The sequence below is a fragment of the Pseudopodoces humilis genome, chromosome 2 (genome assembly GCF_049639895.1).
Source record: "Pseudopodoces humilis isolate 2021_Gansu_Grassland_sample_001 chromosome 2, ASM4963989v1, whole genome shotgun sequence".
NCBI lineage: Eukaryota > Metazoa > Chordata > Aves > Passeriformes > Paridae > Pseudopodoces > Pseudopodoces humilis.
The window spans coordinates 16,623,527-16,642,858 of record NC_142201.1 but is presented as its reverse complement, the minus strand read 5'-3'; the positions used below and the strand labels follow the sequence as shown (position 1 = coordinate 16,642,858).

At 41.6% G+C, this 19,332-nt stretch overlaps 1 protein-coding gene across 2 annotated transcripts; it reads left to right on the top strand.

The window, feature by feature from the left end:
- Positions 1–326: 326 nt before the first annotated feature.
- Positions 327–19,316, top strand: ZRSR2 (zinc finger CCCH-type, RNA binding motif and serine/arginine rich 2). Of its 2 annotated transcripts, none has more exons than XM_088051758.1 (11): positions 327–391; positions 2,158–2,237; positions 2,378–2,471; positions 2,769–2,877; positions 3,188–3,274; positions 5,558–5,596; positions 7,699–7,814; positions 10,787–11,000; positions 13,283–13,338; positions 13,519–13,628; positions 14,277–19,316. In XM_088051758.1, exons 1-11 carry the CDS (start codon positions 345–347, stop codon positions 14,756–14,758), a joined length of 1,434 nt encoding a protein of 477 aa, XP_087907884.1. In that variant the 5' UTR covers positions 327–344; the 3' UTR covers positions 14,759–19,316. The 2 variants fall into 2 exon arrangements, with proteins under 2 accessions (XP_087907884.1, XP_014104418.2); XM_014248943.2 differs by having other exon boundaries at positions 2,375–2,471.
- The last annotated feature ends 16 nt before the right edge of the window (positions 19,317–19,332 follow it).

Here is a 19,332-nt window from a genome sequence, read left to right as displayed (position 1 = left end):
GGAGATATTCAGGAACCGTCTGGAAACAGCCCTGCGCCCTTTGATGGCCGTGTTTGAGCAAGGAGGTAGGAGCAGATGTGGACTACCGTGATCCCTTCCAACCTGACCCAATCTGTGATTCTGTGATTACGGAATGTTCTGTGCACTCCCTCGCTCGTGGTCTTTTGGAGATTTTGGTAACTGGGGCTCCCAGGTGCTGCCTTTCCATGCGCTCGGTGCCGCACGGGCCCAGCCGCCCCTCAGCCACCGCACCACAGCGCGCGCCCGAGCCCGCGCGCGCCCGCCGGAACCGATTGCGCGCCCTTCCGCCGCGGAGTCACGTGACGTCCCGTCTGCACAGCAAGATGGCGGCGCCCATGTTAGCGCCCGAGCCCCCCCTGGGGAAGCCGAGGTGAGGCCGCGGCCGGGCCGGGACCGGGACGCCCCGGGGCAAGGGGGAGGGTCCGCGGGTGGTCCCTGCGGAGAGTCTCGGCCCCGTCCTGGCCGGGACTTCCAGAGCGCACGACGGCCGCGGCTGAGGCCGCCCCGTGGCCGGGCCCGGCAGGGGCGCAGCTCCGCGCGGCCGTGGCCCGGCGGGACGGGGGGAACTGGGCTCCGTGGTTCGCGGGACGGGAGCGCCGCCGCGCTGGGGGCAGCAAGCGGGCCCGGAGGCGGCGGAGCCGCGGGCGGGGGGCGCTGCCGGTCCCGCCCCCGGCCGGAACCGCGGGAGCGGGGCCGCCGTGGCCGCCCGCCCGAGCCCGGGAAAGCGGCGGCGCTGGCTGATGTGAGGAGCAGCGGAGGCAGCGGCGTGTGCGTGCCCGGGCTGAGTCCGTCCAGCACCGGCGCGGAGGCTGTGGGCCAGGGCAGCCATGCTCACAACGGGATTCCCCGGTCGTGGTGTTTGCCAAGGCCTCGCTCCGGTGTCGTGAGGCTGCAGGGAGAGGCGGACCCCAGCTCTGGAGCGGCTTGGGCGCCGCTGCTCCTTGCGTGCCAGATGTGTGCCCAGCTCCTCGTGTGCTGGCCTGGGACTAAGGGAAGTTCCTCCGTCCCTTCCTTCCTTCCTTCCTTCCTTCCTTCTTTGGGTTTCAAGAAAGGGAAGTTTCCAGAGAACTGGGAAGGAGCTTCTCACTTGTGAGCCCCAGGTACCTGCTGAGGGATACGATCCATTTCAGGCAGGGACACGAGGTGAAGCGGCCAGGCTGGGCGGGTCAGAGGCAGAGGGCCCAGGTGGGGACATTGGTCTGTGCGGGCAGGCGCTGCTGCCGGGTCAAACACCGTGGTGTCACCTTGGCACACGCAGGTGTGCAGGTGGTGAGGATGTGAGCAATCCTGAACAGGATTGGAGATGTGGATGAAGTTTTGGCTGGCTGAGTTACACTTGTGGAATCTTTTAAAATTACACGCTCCAAAAGGGGAAGGTTTCCATCTCCCATCAGCATTTGGTGTGGCACAATGACTAGAGCTGAAGATAATCCTTCCTTCCTATTTCTCCATTATGACCTGCTTAAGAAGAGGAAAGGTAGAATGAAACTTGACAGAAAAGAGCTTGATGTGAAAAGGCTTTTAGACATTAGAGGCATTTTAACCATAGTGAAAACATGGTGCTGCTTGTAGGCAGCTGTTCAAAGCTGACAGACAAGCAAGGAAGAGTCTGGCCAAGCTTCTGTAGCAGAAGAGCAGTGCTGAACATTGTCTGTGAGGGCTGTGGAGTGTGTTTTGTTAGCTGTGCATTGAGACTGCTGCCTGTGGAGAATATCAAAGGAGAATAGAAAGGATGTGAAATTTCATGTCCTGTAAAAGAAAGACTAGAATGTGCTGAAAGGTGTACCAAAATTGTAGGGTAGGAGATCCCCAAGTTTTCCTCTCTTATCTAGTGAGCAAGTTTCAGGAGCTGAAGGAGATTTCATGGAGTTGGTGATGATGTCAAATACTGCAGAGCTCAAAAAAGATGAGACCCCCCTCTGTGGTGTCTTCGTGTTACTGCCCATGTGCAAGTCTGAAAGGCACAGCCACAGATTTACGGATTTCATTGTCACATCAGATGCTGCTGTTGAGTTACTGTTTCATATAAATGCCTGTTAATTTTGCAGTTTGTGGAATTTCGTATTGGTGAAGGAAATTAACTGCAGGTATGGTACACGTTTAGCTTTAACATAAAAAATGTTTTCTCATCTTCAGCCATCAAAAGTACAGAGCTATTCTGAAGAAGGAGAAGAGGAAAAAAAAGCGGCAGGCACTTGCCAAGCTAAGGGATTCAGGTAACTGAAGTATTTGGTACTGTCAGTGGAACTAGAAGTGATTTGTCTTTATTTTTTGCTTAAAGATACCATTTTGTGTACCTGTGTTGGCTGTAGCATGCAGTTATGTAGATGCATTGAATTGTGTATTTTCTCAGAAGCTGCAGAAAAAGATGAATCTGTGTCTGAGGAGGAAGAGGAAGAAGTGGAAGAAGAGGAGGAAGAAGAAGAAGAAAAAAAACTTGAGGCAGAAAGGTGAGAAATGTAGAAAATTGCATATATGAAATAAACACTTTCATAATCAATTCCGTTTTAGTACTTTGAAAAGTTTGAATATGTTCTGTGAAACACAATCTTTATTTAATATGTCAGGCTATACAATCCTTTCTTCTAAAGCCTGAATGATTCCTATGGAATTTTCTGTTTTAAATAAGATAAGATAAGCTACAGTTATTACGGTAGTAAAAAAATTGAATTGTATTTATGACAGTTGCTTCAGTTGTGGGTAGTCCTTAAGTTGGTGGTGTAAGTGGTGTCTGGTTTCTTCGGTAGACAAAAACTACATGAGCAGTGGTTGCTGAGAGAGGAAAAGGCCCAAGAAGAGTTCAAGCTAAAGAAAGAAAAAGAAGAGGCTGCAAGAAAGCGTCAAGAAGAAGAAGAGGTACAAAGATGTAAAACTTTACAGTTGTGCTTGGCAACAAGGTAGACTTAGTGTAATGACTTTTATTATTTTGTGATGGACTCATGTTTCATAATGCTCATGTGTTTGAAAGCATAGACTCTCCACTCTTTTGTATAAAGAAGCAAAATTGAAAAGAGAAGAAAACAACAACTCTTAAAAGGGTTTTTGTCGGAGATTTAGTTGCTTGTGACTGGATGAAAACTTAATGGTGAAGGAGTTGTAATGCAACATGGTAGTTTTGACTTTGATTGTAAAGTATTGTTCCTTAATTCATTCTTTCATTATAAAGAGGAAGATCAAAGAAGAATGGGAAGAGCAGCAAAGAAAAGAGAGAGAAGTGGCACAGCAGAAGCAACAAGAGAAGAGAGAGAGAGAGGTGATTCCTGGTGGTGGGAGGATATACATGTTATATATCCTGTGACATGATCAGATGCAACAGTTACACACGTTGAAGAGGCATTTTGTTATAATTGGCAAATGCATTAATTAACCCATTCTGTCTAAGTTCCTAAACCATTATTCAGTCTTAAAGAGTATCCAGGGGGTCCATACACTGAAGTGTAACTCTTGTTAATGCATCTGGTTGTTCACAGTATGTAATTGTTTACGTCAAGTAAATACAAAGGTACTGTGCCAATGCAGATTCTGATAAGTGCACTTTCTGCATCATGTATTAAAGATAATCCTTCCTTAATGTCCCAGTTGAACACAGTAAGTCCTGAAGAAAATGTCCAAAGAGGATATGGAATATGGAAGTACATTGCTGCTGTTCCTTAACACAGTTCTTAATCAAAAGATGTGTTACAGCTCTTCTTTACCTGACTCATCCAACAGGACGTATCTTTTTTCAGAGCTCCTTGGGTGGAATAAAAAGTTATATTGAAGATGCAAGTCATTGATAACATTTCTGTTAATGATACATTCTTCTTAAGTTTTAGAAGTTCAGTGCCCTGGAAATAAGATGTCCTATAAAATAATCCAGTGTGAGGACTGGCCTCTTACTGCCACTAAAGGGTGACCGCAGCTTTCTAGGATCTGGTCATATTAGATTCTCCATAATCACAAAGTTTCCAGTCATTTCACTGGAAAATGTCTTGCAGTTGTCTGATAGGCACAGCAGGAGAAGAGCCATGAGCAGACAGTTCTGATTCTCTGTAGTTAACAGCTGGTTGTGCCACTGATGATGTAACACTTGAATGAGGGATGCCGAAGAACAGCAGTTAGTGTATTTCCTGTTGTATTTCCTTGTATTACTTCCTCTGGTGTTCAGGTGTCCATTTCTCTCTTTGCAGAGTCGGCAGAGAAAACTCTGCTCGTGTCCTTTATTTAGGGTTGAGATACAGTTTGGAGAGAGTTTAATCATGATAACAGCAGGATTTTATTCCTCCCCTCTGTCCTTGTGTCTGGGTTTGCCCAAGGCCTCAGTGGGATAACTGGTGTCCCTGAACTAGATGGAAGCAGCTTTCTTTTTTGTTTGGTTATTGGATTCTTTGTCTTGCGTTTTTCTGGGTTATTATTTATGGGGGTAGTGAGTTAAATTGGCTCATAGAGGGCAATGACAAGCACCCAAAGGGAAACTGATTGCCAAGCTAGGAGCAGAGCCACCCATTTTAGCAACAGAAGGTTGTTTCATTTGTTTTGCCTGTGTCTTGAAACAGCAGTTTATTCATATTCTAACAGTGATACAAGTGAAAAACTAATCTTCCTCCCTAAAATTAAGAAGTAGATTTTCTGGTTTGATGGGTGCAGGTGGTTTGAAGCTTTTTTGGAGACACTGAAGGAGTAGTTTTGTCTTTTTATTTTTTTAAATTTTTTTCTTGTTTGTGTGGTTTGGGGAGTTTTGTTTGTTTGTTCTGCTTCATTTTTCTTTATTAGGGTGGATACTATCTGATATCCTTGGTGATCACTACCAGATGCTGTCTGGGGTCCTCATCTTGAATTGAATTTTTTAATTTTTATTTGTTCTTTGTAAATTTAATTATTTCTCTTCCAAATTAAACCAGTCCTAGCATATTTTCTAGTATTGATATGTTTAAATGTCTTTTTTTCTAGGAAGTTCATAGAACAATTTATTAGAAGTAGTGTGCAGCCAGTTTTGGAGAGTGGTATTGTTTTGCTCAGCCCACTTGGAAAAAGGAAGGGAAAGAATATCCTCATTGCTTTCCTGTATTTGGAAGGCAAGATATGGTTAACTTATGATGTTTAAGTTTCTTACCATTTACATGTCTTGCCTTAACATAGGCTCACTAATCATTGCATTTTTCTGTCTTTTCCATAAAATGTGCAAGTTAAAATATTTCATGCAGTTAAACAATTATGGACTTACCTGTAACCAGGCAGTGTACTAGAGCAGGAGATAGATTTAAGCATTGATAGTTCAATGATAGTTTTAAAAAAGAAAATTAAACTTTCATGTTGTCTATCATTTAGTTTAGAAAACCATCTACGTGAAGGTCTTGTCTGATGTATCCTTTAACAGCTTTGTAGTACCTGAACTGCTACAGAGCCAAAAGTAAATCTCCTGTTTTTAAAGCAAACTCCATCACACTTTCATTATGCATAATCACTGAGCATTATAAATTAGGTTCTTAACTAAAGAAACCAGATGTTTTGCGTGTCCTCAAGGTTTTTACTAGTCCTGTGTTTGCACCATTTATAGGCAGCTGTGCAGAGGATGCTGGATCAAGCTGAAAGCCAGGTATGCTCAGAGACTTTCTGAAAAAAGAACTGAAAAGTAATTTAATTTCCATCAAGTGTTTGCCTTCTAGCATGCTGTCCATCTGCTCTCGAGAACCTAATGGCCTGAATAAATTTAATATATAGTGGCTTGCATGAGCTGTAAACAATTATTTACTGGGTGGAACATAATTAAGCATATTTCTGGCTGGTTGGTGGCAGTGCAGTTGTGCATGCTGATGACTGTTCCGGAGGTCTGAGTCAAAATGAACCTGGAAATACTGCTGTGTGCTGTTAAAACACTATACATGATGGCTTATTTGTGAATTGTAATTCTAAATAAATCTGTCAGTCCTGGGTGGCAAGATAAACCTATCTTTTAAAGCGGATGTCAGGCTCTAAATAAGAGGATTCAGTGGTAGAGGAGGGCACAGATCCTTAAGGAAAAGTGGGGGAAAACCTTGACTGCTTGGATGCCTGGAAGAGCATGGATCTCAAGCTGGCAGTGTGTAGAAAAGAAAACTGCAGTTTTCATTTGAATCTTAAGAGATTGCCTTAAAGAATAATTTAGCTTTTTATCCCTGTCACATGGTTGAACTTGTGAAGATTCTTGCTCTGATTAAACCACTGCATGAATCTGAAAAATAAGTTTTAACCTGGTTATCCATTGTTTATTGACTGCCATAAGCTACATTTGAGTTAATTTGGTTCCAAATAATGTTTAAACAATTCTTTGGGTAGGGAATCTGTTTCAGAAGATGGGTAGGAAACTGCTCTGAACTGCTGCCTGCCCAGAGCTCAAGATGCATTAGCAGTTGTGCCTGCAAAGGAACAGTCAGAAATGTGGTATGTTAGAGACTGCATTAGAGTATCAGTTCAGGGTTCAGTTACTGCTGACATAACAGGGCTGTTCTGGTGATAGAAAATTATGTCTGCAAGTCATGAACAGAATTGGTAGCTGGGTCAAATGCTGCTTGTGAATAAAAAGAATTTTCAGTTGATTTAAAATGAGAACTCAGGCCAGGCAGCTTTACAGACTGTTTGGTTAGAATGAAAATTCATTTTTAAATATGTGTCTTGGTTGTAGTCATTCAAAGCTTGCAACCTGGTTTTGAATTATAAAAATCTTAATGACCCAAGATAATTAGTACAGACACTTTTACTTCCAGTGCTATCTATGAATTTAATGTTTTTTTAAATTCTTTGGTCCTTTGGCAGGTTACTTTTATTTTAGCCTTTTTTAGATGCACGTAACAGTGATAATGATGAGCTTACTGAGCTTTGGGCTGTTGCAGAGAAAAATAAGTAAATAGTCCTAGCTTTCTCTCTGCCAGATTTTGTGGTTTTGGCTGGGGTAGGGTTAATTTTTTTCACGGTGGCTAGTATGGGGCTTCATTTTGGATTTACATTTAAAATAGGGTTAAAAATGTAGAGACATTTTTGTTATTGGTGAGCACAGCCTACACAGACCCAAGGCCTTTCCTGCCAAGGCTTTTTCTGCTTCTCATGCTGCCACACTGGTGAAGAGGGAGAGGGTGCATGGTTGGTTGGGACACAGCCAGGACAGGTGATCCCAGCTGACCAAAGAGATGTTCCAGACCATCTGACATCATGCTCAGTATATAAAGTGTGGGAAGAATGAGGAAAGGGAGGACATTTGGAGAGATGGGGTTTGTCTTCCCAAGTCCCTGTTATATGTGGTGGGGCCTTGCTTTCCTGGAGATGGCTGAACACCTGCCTGCCCATGGGAAGCAGTGGATTAATTCCTGGGTTTGCTTTGCTTGTGTGCCTGGCCTTTGCTTTCCTTAAACTGTCTTTATTTCAATGCATGACTTTTATATCTTTTACCCGTCCATTTTCTTCCTGATCCCACTTGGTGGGGCTGTGAGCAAATGGCTCTGTGGGGCTTGGCTGCTGGCTGGGGTTAAACCATGACACAGGTGTATAAAGTGAGATCCAAGGCACAGGGCAGCTTTGAAAAAGAATGCTTTAAATAGGCTCAGCTTGCCTTGTAGAAACATAATGTTTATAACTGCATGTGAATTCAGTTGTTAAATTTTATTTCTGACACTCTGTTTCTTTACTATTTTCTAACTTTTGTCTATTTTAATGTTTCTTCCACAGCTGGAGAATGGTGTGAGTTGGCATAACCCAGAGCCCCCAGAGAATCTGGGAACAGAGAAGGATAGAGCGAATTGCCCATTTTATATTAAAACAGGTTCCTGCCGATTTGGAGACAGGTAATCCATTGAATTTTTACCAGGGTAGAAGTGTGCTGGGGAGATAAAAAGGAGACAACTTAATTAGGTCATAAGCAAACTAAGGAAAAATTGCTGCATAAAATAGTTCTGTGTATCTGGATGTGGATTGAGAGCAGAGCATTTCCTGGCTGGAATTGAGCTATATATTGTTATGGCATGTTATTGGTGTTGCATTCTGGTTACATTGGTCAGACTTGAGTTCTCCTTAGCTTAGACTAATGCACAGATATAGTCTGACAGAATGTATATGGTCTGTTAATAGTACAGGTCTGATATGTCAGATGCTAGTTTTTTATATTTTCTGATTTGCACATGTTCAAATCCCCAGCGGACTAAAGTAAATTAAGGTAAATCTGCACATTTGGGAAAGTTGTCAGGTAGCTTCCAGAGTTCTCACTATTTAAATGTGGGATACTTTCAGTTGTGGTTCTGCTACACTGGCAGGGTACCCTTATCTAAGGAGGTAAGTGTTGTAAAAGGCAAGAACAGAGAAGCTTATCAGGATAATGAGAGATGAGCAACACCTCTGTACAGTGACTGACAAGTCCAGACTGCTTTCAAAGAGGGGGGATGGAAGAAGACTGTGGTAGATGAACAGCAAACTCAGAAGTAGGGTGGGAATGATTATTTGCAGTTTAGTCAGGTGTCTCAGAACATTTACCAGCTTTGGAAAAGAAAATACTTTCTTACATGAAACAAATGGCAAATTTGTTCCCAGAGGACATAGAGGAAGCCAGAAGTATAAATGAATTTATGGACTACATGTTTATTGGTGAACAGGAACAATGGTGTCCCAAATACAGCTTCTGGCTTGAAAGTGCCTGATTTTTTTTTTTTTTATTTTTTTTTTAATTTATTTTTTTTTGTTCAAAGGAGAAACAACAGCTTAGCAGGGAAGGACTCTTATATTTATTACATGAACCCTCAGCAAAAACTTAAGAGGTTATTTTCTAACTTGTATCACTGAAACATGTGTGGTTTAGCTATTGTAGTTTTCTTTATCCCGGGAGTAATTTGTTCCACTGTGATGTATATTGTGGATAATTATAAGATAATTCAACTATATGGAAGCTTCAAGTTCACATCTTTTTTTTTCTATTCTGAAATACGGGATGAATTTCATAATAAAAATTTCACCAGCATATGTCACTGCAGACAGCACTTTTTTTCAGTTGTCTTGGTCTTTGTATCTTTGCAGGTTTTTTTTGTTTCAGTGGTCTTTAATAGAGATAACCTCCATGGATTATTTATGGATTGCATAAAATTCAGTTTTGCTTCAAACTTTGCATCTGAACTATGAATAACCCTTAGAAAATAAGTACTGAGAAACATCATATTCTGCCCTTCCTCTTTCATCCCTGTTGATCTCAGCTACCTCTCTTTCATCTTCCTTTTTTTTCCTCACATACCTGCTTCCTTCATAATCTGGTCATTTTAATGTCTGGTGCTGTCTGCAAGTTGAAGGACTGGTACAGCTAGGGTAGGACCGGAAGTATGGGTTGGAAGATGTGAAAAATTAAAAGCCAGTGTTATCAACAAATAACTGTTGAATCTTGTCAAAGCTCATTATGTCCTACAGAAGCTAAAACTAACTGAGTTTACCAATTTCACCAGTAATTCAAACCCTAACATTTTGCAGTAATATGGGATTCTTGGGTCATTCATTTTCCTTGGGGTTCCTTTTTTTCTATCATGTGAATATATAATTTTTGTGTACAGATAATATTAGGTGTGTTTAATATTTTGTGTTCTATTATTGAAATTGAACAGCAAAAGGAGGCAGTTTCTAAAATGTAAAAAACCAATAATCATCAAATTAATGGTCTCCTGGTTTAGTTTTGGGTTTGGAGATTGGATTTTTTGTTTGTTTGTTTTTATTTGGTTGTTGTTGTTGTTGTTTGCATTTTGAAGTCTAAGGGGTCAACCAGAAGGTGAGGGTCCATTTCTGACTGACTGGGTGTAGAAAAACTTCCTAGCTGAAGTCTGGGTTGTAATTGTCCATTTTGAGACCTGACCTCCCTTGCAGTTCATCTGTGCTGTCCAGTGACATAAAGAGACTAGACTAGTCTGGATGTTTTTCTCATCATGTCATGAAAAGGAGGAATGTGTTGGAGAGTGCATGACCCAGTTGCTTGGGGACATATTGAATGGGAATCATAAAGCACAGTGAAATAAACATGGAGAACATCTGTGTTCTTACTGAATCTAAAGGTGTCTAGGGGAGAATTGTATTTCAGCATTAGCAAGGTAGCCTGAATATGATGGATGGCGAGGGAGGTCTAATACTTTTATGGCTGCCAAGAAGATGCAGATTAAGATTGAACTGATTTAGAAGAATTCTTTATTTTGTTTGGGGTTTTTTTGGTGTCTTTTTTTTTTTTTAGGGTTTTGGGGGTTTTGTTCATTTTTGGTTTGCTTTTTTTTGTTTGGTTTTGTTGGGTTTGTTGGGTTTTTTGGTTAGAAGTGCAAAAATACCAGTCTTCTATGCATACAGGTGCAGGTGTAAATGTGCTATTTTTCCCTTATTCCTGCTTTCTACCCCCATATGGTAAGAACAACTTCAGTAGTTTGCAAAAAGAAGAGCAAGGACTTGCTTTAAAATCTTGTTATAGAAAGACTCCTGACAATATTTTAAGCCCTTCAGAAAATGGGAACACATTAACCCTAGTAGCCTAAAAGAAATTCAGCCCTCATTGTGACACTGGTATCTATAGTTTTTGTAGTTCTGCTTTCTTAAGCAAGAATGTGTTGTTAATGGCATTAAGGAAGTCTTAAGGTTATGTACAAACTCACTCCGAAAGATTTGCTTTAGTAATTGAAATCTTCCTCTAATGGAATTTCTTTTATAATAAATGTAACTGAAAATGACAGATATTTGAAGCTTCAACAAGTGTATCTTCTGCTGAAAGTGCCAATCTTTCCACTTTTGTTTCTTCACTACACCTGTCCAGATGTTCTCGCAAGCATAACTATCCCACATCTAGCAAGACACTGCTCGTGCGAGGGATGTTCATCACTTTTGGCATGGAGCAGTGCCGGAGAGACGACTATGACACAGATGCCAGTCTGGAGTACAGTGATGAGGAGACCTACCAGCAGTTCCTGGAGTTCTATGAGGATGTGCTCCCGGAATTTCAGAATGTGGGGAAGGTGGTCCAATTCAAGGTATGCATCTAAGTGCAGTTTATGAGCCTTAAGAGAAATCTGGTCAGCATGCCCCAGGTAAACCCTGTGTACAGTAGGGAACTATGCAGTGTCCTTACAACAAACTGTGCATCTCTCATGTCACCTGGAAACTTGTCACTGTTCTTACAGAGCACCATCTTACTCTGGGTGAATCTTTCCTCCCATTCCCCTGAAGTGTTACAAAGCTTGTACTTCTATATTGCACACTCCTCAACAGTCCACTTATCTCACAGTCCTTTATTTTCTTATCCTGTGCTAAGCCTTAGAGGATCTATTAAGACTGGCAGACAATATAAAAATATCTGAGCTACTGTATTTGGGCCTGAGGAATGAAATAGTGGGGGTATGAAATGTATTTGGAGTGTACACCTAAACAATGTAATTTCAGGACTGGCTGAATAAAATAAAATCAGATTACAATGAACTGAAAATACAGCAGGTATTTCAGTAGGAAGAATTATAGAAATATAAGTTACATAAATGGTCTTGAGATTCATCATCCATCTTTTTTGTGCATTTGGTTTGCTCAGTGTTTTGTACTGATTTTTTCCCATTTATATTGTTACTTCTTATGGGGATAAAGAGGGATCTGTAAATGGAGACCTCAGAGATGACTGATGCGTATTAACAGTCCCATGTTGCCCCAAAAGACGCAGCTTGGATGTGCAATCTCCTTGTATCAGAATCTATTGCAGTTTCCCTTTCCACTTGCCATTCCTGAGTGGTTTCCTGCAGTCACCAGGAGGCACATAGTGCCTTCTTTTGTGTTCATCTACTGACAGCTGCCTCAGGACTGAGATGGCATTAGCATTTCAAGCAAGAGGAAAGTAGAAAGAGTGAGTTTCCAGTAGTTGTATAATGAGCTTTATAGGTAAGAAACCTTCACTTGTTTGGAGGAGTGGAGCATCCCCTCCATATTTTGACTCATGGAATAACAGCTGGTTGTCCTCTACTAGAAGACAGGATGCCGATTCCCTATGGAGCATGGATTGAAAAGCCTTATCAGCAGCATCAGGTCCTTGGCTTTGTACTGTCCTTCTGTGCAGGTATGCTAAGCTGCACCTGCTTGGGTCCCTGTGACTGTTAGTGTGGCATTCCTTGGCTTCTGAGGCAATTGTGCAACAGCAAGATGATTCTCATGCACATTTTCTCTACATTAGAGATTCTTCAGAATGACATGCTGGCTTGCAGGGATCTTAACTGTGAGTGAGCTGAGACTCTGACCATTTAGAATCAGATTATACACACCTCTCTTTCAGCTGACTTCCAGTGTAGCCCAAGGTTTTATTCTGGCTGGTTTTTTTTCTGGGAAGCTGCTCCAGAACCTGGAAGATCCTGATAAAAAACACTACCCTAAAACACTATGGTTCTTTTCCTACCCAAAAATGTCTATGGTAAAATCATTCTCACTTGTTCTTGTATTGATAATGTTTATCTCTAGTTTGACTCCTTATCCTGAAATACTTAATTATGCAAGTGCTTGTTATTGTGGCCCTTTGCTGCTCCAGCATAGAAAGAGGTGTTCCCCGAGGGTCAGTCAGGGTTCAGGGATGAGAGGAGCCGCTAAACCTCGTTTGCTGTGGATTTTGGAAGAGGCCTGCAAGCAACAGAGGCTGGAACCACAGTTTGCCCTGGAGAACTGGGTTCCACCTGCTTGGACCTCCCTGTCTCAGAATTATTTGTAACTAGCAGCATTTCAATTTTCAAAGGTAATTTGTGTATTTTTGAGAGCTTTAGATATACTTTGAATGCTAAATTGTTACAAAAAAAGGTTTTTCAGAACTGTACAGTGAAAAATGGCATCTTCAGCTTCTCAGTCCCATTTCACAGGGATGCAGTGAAGATGCATTGCTCTAGAGTCTCTTACTGTAATGAATCCCACATTTCCACTTGAGGATACTACTAATTGTCAGAGCAGGATTTGGCTGTTGCACAGTAGGGCTGGCCCACACAAGTGCAAGACAATGGAGTACAAGCTTTTTTGTGGACTAGGTGAAGCCAAGGTCCCAGAGTTAATCAAAGCATAATGCTGGAAACAGTTAAACATAAGCCAGAAAGGCTTTCTTTATTTTTTCTTTTTTTTCCTTTTTTCTTTCTTTTTTTTTTTTTTTTTTTGGTTAACACTAAGTGTTCAGGAAAACGTCATCTCTAGGTTGATATGGATGAACTGTCATAAATAAGAATTGCCCATTTCAGAATGTGTGAGCTGCTGTACAGCATAAACCTCCCACTGCCCTAACTTCATGTTTCCATCCCCTCAGGTCAGTTGCAACTATGAGCCTCACCTGCGAGGAAATGTGTACGTCCAGTACCAGTCGTAAGTACTCACAGTCTTACCAAGTGTTAGAACCAAACTCTGGAGCTGAGTAATAAATAAGAAGTGTTTGTATCATCCATGCAGTTCATTTTCATACTGTAGTGGGAGCCCAAAATTGGTAAAGATTGTCTGAAATAATTATGTGATGGTAATGCCATCTGTTACTTTTACTTTTTAAAGGGAGAAGGACTGTCAGGCAGCTCTGGCTCTGTTCAGTGGACGATGGTATGCAGGCAGACAGCTTCATTGTGAATTCTGTCCTGTGACGAGGTGGAAAACTGCCATATGTGGTGAGTCTTGGGAAAGAAAATATGTGAAAGAGTACTTATTTACTCATGGAAGTGAAAAAGAGGGATTAGGCTGTTGCTTTCAGATCTTCCTAATGTTGTATTCATTTCTGTTTGGAAGACAAATGTGCTAACTTGCTTGTGTAGATCCAGGAAAGAAAGGGAGTATTACACCATGTCACGTAAGTGTCTGAATTGTTCTAGTGGATTTACCACGGCCTAGAAAAAAGGTTTGGATTCTAGCTTTGGAAATAATAATCTTAAGGTGAAAGTCCAGGAAGTACTAATTTATCTACTGAGAAGCAACAGCAGTTTCTGGACTATCAACAGGTCTGAGGAGTAAATATAACCTGTGACTTATCTAGATTTACCTTCTTACATTAAGGTAAATAAAATTTAATGAAATTAAATGAAAAGTTAAGTTTGTTCTAAGCTAAAACCAAATCTTCATAGCTGTTAAAAGGCTAATTCTAAGAAAAGTACACAATGAAAATTAATATTGTGTGAGTTAAATTGATAGGTGGTCAGATGCATGTTCTTCTGTTTGGAGAAGCAAAATTCAGTTTATTACATTTCTTCCAATTGGTACATAATGAAGAAAGAGATTGAACAGGTCTGGTTCATAAAAAAGCAAACCCTAATCTGTTGCAGGCTTATTTGAAAGACAGAAGTGTCCAAGAGGGAAGCACTGCAACTTTCTTCATGTATTCAAAAATCCAAACAATGAGTTTTGGGAGGCCAATAGAGACATACGGATTTCTCCTGAACGGACTCATCAGTTGTCTAAAAACTCTGAGAGGAGAAACAGATCGAGCCATCGTGATGACTATTACAGCCGGTCCAGGAGAAGGGGCAGCCCGAGCCCTGACCATTCCTACCGCAGAAATGGAGAATCTGAGAGAAAAAAGAATCGCCGCAAAAACAAGAGGCGGCGCCGGTCGGGGAGGTCGAGAAGTCGAGAGAGGAGGAGGTCGCACAGCAGGGGCAGGAAGAGGAGAGGCCGCAGTCGCAGCAGGAGTCACAGTCGGACACGCAGCAGGAGCAGGAGCAGGAGTTCCTCTCGATCCAGGAGCAGGGGTAAAAAGAGATCAAGCAGCAGAGGAAAAAATAGTGAAACTCCCAAAACAAAGTGAGAATTACTTTCAGAAATCACTAATTGATAAAAATAGAGCTGACAAAGAAATCTTCCCAATAGGGCACCAGATATATTTGAATTTCAAATAAAGTGTTCTTGCACATTAAAATGTTTCTTCCTAATAAAGGAACATAGTTTACTGTGTGCGAAGCTTGAGAAAATTAAAGTTTTAAGTCCTATAGAAGGTGTGAATGTCAAGTACTCTAGCTACTTGTCTCTCTGAACTGCTGCAACACCTGGATGCACACTGAGTATAAATAGAGAAGTGAAGCCTCTTTGGTATGTGCTTATTTCTGTTACGTGTATGTTAAGTGTTTACTGTTCCTGTAAGGAGTTAGTACAGAACAGCCAGTCTGCAGTAAATTCACACCCTGGCACACTGCAGATCCAGGGCTGTGTAGATGACTGCCATTTGTATTTTTCATCTGTTTATTGGATACTGCTTTCTAGACAAAAAAAATATAATTGTTTTATGAATTGGAGAAAAGGAATCTCAAAGACATCACTGTTTGATTGTACAATACTTGCCCAGTAGGAGCTTTTTGGTCATGAGTGTTGGATTTTTCTCTGCCCTGACTGAGCTGCTGAGCTGACTGCTTGTAGGGATTGCAGTAGACTAAAACCAAGTAGAAAGTACACAGAGAAACAATCAGTTTATTCAGTATCTTAATCCCCAAGAAACAGTGGAGACCATGAAACTGTAATCCTTGAGTGAGGTTAGAAATACTTGGCATACCTCTTGGTTGCACACCATTTGTAGGTGAAAACAAGCTGCCTGACTTGTGCAGGAGAGGTGGAAAGTGTCCATCTGGGAACCAAAGATGTGATTGGAAGGCTCAATCAAGATGGCTGCAGAGTAGATGAAGAAACTGAAGGGTTTATACATGAAAGAATACTTCATGGTTTTGGGAGAGGAGGACTTGACTTAGAGCCTTTTTAAGTTTATTTTACAAATAGCTTAAGGCACCCTACTCCCTTGCTTTCCTATGGCCAGGGTGAAGAGTGTAGGGTACATAAAAATGAAAGTATTGGGACAAAAACCTTGAAATGACAGCTACATTAGCGAAGTACCTGCAGTTAGATAAATCCTTACCAGTATTTTTTCACTTTTATTTAAAAGATTTGTGCTGTTAGATGTACTGTATTTTACTTGGCTTATCTTTGGGTTTTAACTTGGGCACCTCAGTGTCCTCAGACACTTGGAGAGAGCTTGTGGCACCAAAGGTGAGGTGCCCTAATGGTCTGTCTGTAGAGATACCTCCCTGTCTTTAGCCTCTCCAAAGAACTGGGCTCCTGCCTTTCGAGAACCCATCAGACCCCATGGGTTAGAAGCCTGAAGCAGGCATGAAGTGCTCCCAAATAGGAATTTGTTACAACTCCCAGCAATGTAACATAAACTCCCTTAGAATCTGAACTTTACCAACAGCATTCCTCACAGCAAGAATGTTTTTCCCCAGGATAGTTAAGATCGAGTGAACATTGCTTCTGGACAGTATCTATGTATATTTTTGCTTTTCTAAATGCATAGTGCACCTAGCATGCTGATGATATGTTTTTCCTTCTTTCTTCATGTGTGACTTGTCCAATATGGAGTAATACAACAAAAGTGGCGTTCAGTTCAAACCCGATTTTCACTATATATTGTCATAACTGTAGGCAGAGCTGTAGCTTAGTTAATTTGATTAAATGTTTTAGTTATTAACAGATGTAGGAATCGTAATTAATTAGCATAACTTTTGAAATAACTTTTTTAAAAGGCATATTTCAAAGGATAGACAGCACTAAGTTTTTAATTCCATTTGAGAAATTTGTTACTGCCAGTTTCTTATAATGCACCTTTTTCTCACCACACCTTGGAGACAAATTTTCCCTGAGGTTTCTGTTTTTTTATAGATGCTCAATTGTCTCGCTGGGTCACTTGCACTGCATGTGGCAAACTCTGGTTCAGTTCACCACCAGCAGGCTGGTTCCATCCTCCATTCCCTGGGGCTACCCTGCTTCCCACAGCTCTCTAGGGGGAGAGCTGGCTTGTGCCTGTGCAGACACTGTGCACCCCAAGTCACACGGCCAGATGTCATAGAGCATTATCCCAGCAAAATCGGCTTTCCAGCTCAAGTAAAAGTGGTGGAGGGGGTGGTAGGAACTTGTGACCAGTCAGGTGAAACAAGCAAACCAGGCCTCCATGAGATTAGAAACTAAGTGCCCACTAACAACCATGTGAGAATTCCATGGGTAATTAGGCTCCCTGTCTCTCCACAGTTTTGCAACAGGATTTGGGAAGCTGAGTGGCTGTATTAAAAAAAAAAAAAAAACAAAAAAAAACAAACCAAAAAACCAAACTTGTTCAAAAATGCATGTAAAAATTTAAATATACTTTAGTTCTGCTTCTACAATGGCTGAAACTTCAGTTTCTCTTGAGGTCTGGACCCAAACGTGCTGGCTGTACCTGTGCAGTGTAGGACTGGTAGATGTGATTGCCCTTCACTTTCACACACCATCGGTTTATTACACAGAATTTGAGTGCTGTAGATCTGACATTTAGGTTATGCATTTGTTAGCATGAAATCTGGGATTCCACCAGTTTTCTAACTTTGGAGTTCGTATTTTTCAGTATTGCTTCTCTGCTTCATAACCTTAAGTAGTGTTATATGCATGGTTTTGTGTTTCCTTACTATTATCTGAGTGCGCTATTTTATTCTGGAGAGAAAAACAGACTAGAAGTTTTTTAATGTTAAGCTTAATTATTTTCTTTCCCAAAGGGAAAAAGCCCCAGAAGAACACAGAAAGGATTTAAATTTGTAAGGAACAGCCTATTCCCATTGTATGTTATTCTGCATATTCCACAGAAGAGGACCTTATAAAGTGGATTAATATGAACCAAGTTTTGTTTTAATGACTACTTAAAAGCAGCAGCTTTCAAAATCCATTTACTCAGTTGTGAATTCTGCAGGGATCACGGAGGTGCTTTGGAGTAATTCCGGCATTTTCACAGAGGTTCAGGGTGGCAGAGCCAGGGCCTGCCAGTCACCCCACTCCAGTCAGGATGGGGAGCAGGGGCTGCTTCTGCCCTTCAGTGGAGGAGGAACAGCCCAGGCAGGCAGCAGCACTGTCTTGTTCAGCAGCACAAGGGGAAGAGTGGCAAGGCAGTGGGAACCCCTGTAGGCATAGGCACTGTTGCTGCCCAGCAGAATTAAGGCATCAGGGAACTGGGCTTGCCCCCTTGCAGCTGTAGCTGGCAGCCACTTCTGTGGGATTTCATTCCCTGCAAACCCCCAGCAGGGGTTGACAAGGGTGGCACATGTTTGTGTTGAATGCAAGGCATTTCTTATGGACGCCCAACAAGGCTTTCCCTCTCTGGCCCCAGCCCTTGTGTATAGGGCACATTGTCCAAAGTGCACCCCAGGTGACTCTTCTCCCACTTTTATGCCCTGTGATGGCAGCATGGCCGTTTTACATCCAGTTTTGCATTAGTACGTTCAGTGTATTGGAAACTGCCCTCCAGTTTACAAGTGACATTCCTGTGCACTAAATAACTTGGTTTTTTTTCTAAAGACATGCAAGAGCCTGCTAAAAGATGATATTGCTTCCTGTCCTGGATTAGCACTTCTTACAAAAAGTAAAAGATGAAAGTTTATGACAGTTAATAACCTAAAAGCTTAATTTACTTTCTTATATCCTCCAAAGAGTGCAGCTCATTTTGCTTTCACTGTAAGCATGTAATTAAAATAAACCCCAGTTATTCCACATATACTCCTGCTCAGCACTGATGTATCAGGTGAACTCAGTATCTGTGGCTAAAAACCAAAACTGGTGTGACATGGACAGGTAGCACTTTGTTGAGCCATGGGACAGACTGCAAAGCAAACTGGACAAACCTAACCCATGGTATGTGGGAACTTGACAGAGGCAGCCACAGGGTGACCATCATTGTGGCCTTACCCCAAGAGGAACTGCAGATCTTTAGGAAGGCCTCTTCGAGTTAAAGACTTTTAAATCAGCGAAGTTGAAGACACCCAAGACAACAATCAACTTGCCTGAACAATCCAGAAATTCCTACTTATTCTTTAGCCCCCCCCCAACCCCTCCCCACAATATGGGAAATTCAAAAACCAGAATTTAATTTCAAATTAATTTCAATGCCTGAAGATGTTCGTTTTTCCTCATGCTTTTGCTGATAATATCAAGCAGTTCAGTTCTTTTAGAAAGGTGGAGAACAGATTCATCTGACATATTTTTGGTTGAGACCAGGATGGTAAACATTGCACTGACTTGCTCAGAATTCTGCGAAAAGAACTGAATATTCAGTCTGTATTATCCAGAAATGTCAACATGTGGTTTAATTTTCAAATGAAGGGTACTACCCCATCAATTTAACATCCACTTAAATAAATTTTATGTTTATGTGGCAAGCTTTCCAAAAACTTGCTAATTTATTGCTTTCTCTGCAATTTAAATGGATGTAAATAACAACTTGGACACAGTATCCTCAACATTTTTTAATGAAGTGCTCAAGAACAGGTTAAGCACTGTAATAAAATTTCCCTTTTTTTAAGCCAGCACTGAGTAGCCTCT

Bases quoted from the DNA above. Each gene is read 5' to 3' on its own strand.
- ZRSR2 (XM_014248943.2), top strand. From the start codon at position 345: ATGGCGGCGCCCATGTTAGCGCCCGAGCCCCCCCTGGGGAAGCCGAG. The intron at 2,878-3,187 runs GTACAAAGATGT...TTCATTATAAAG, and splicing joins AGCGTCAAGAAGAAGAAGAG to AGGAAGATCAAAGAAGAATG. The intron at 11,001-13,282 runs GTATGCATCTAA...CCATCCCCTCAG, and splicing joins GGAAGGTGGTCCAATTCAAG to GTCAGTTGCAACTATGAGCC.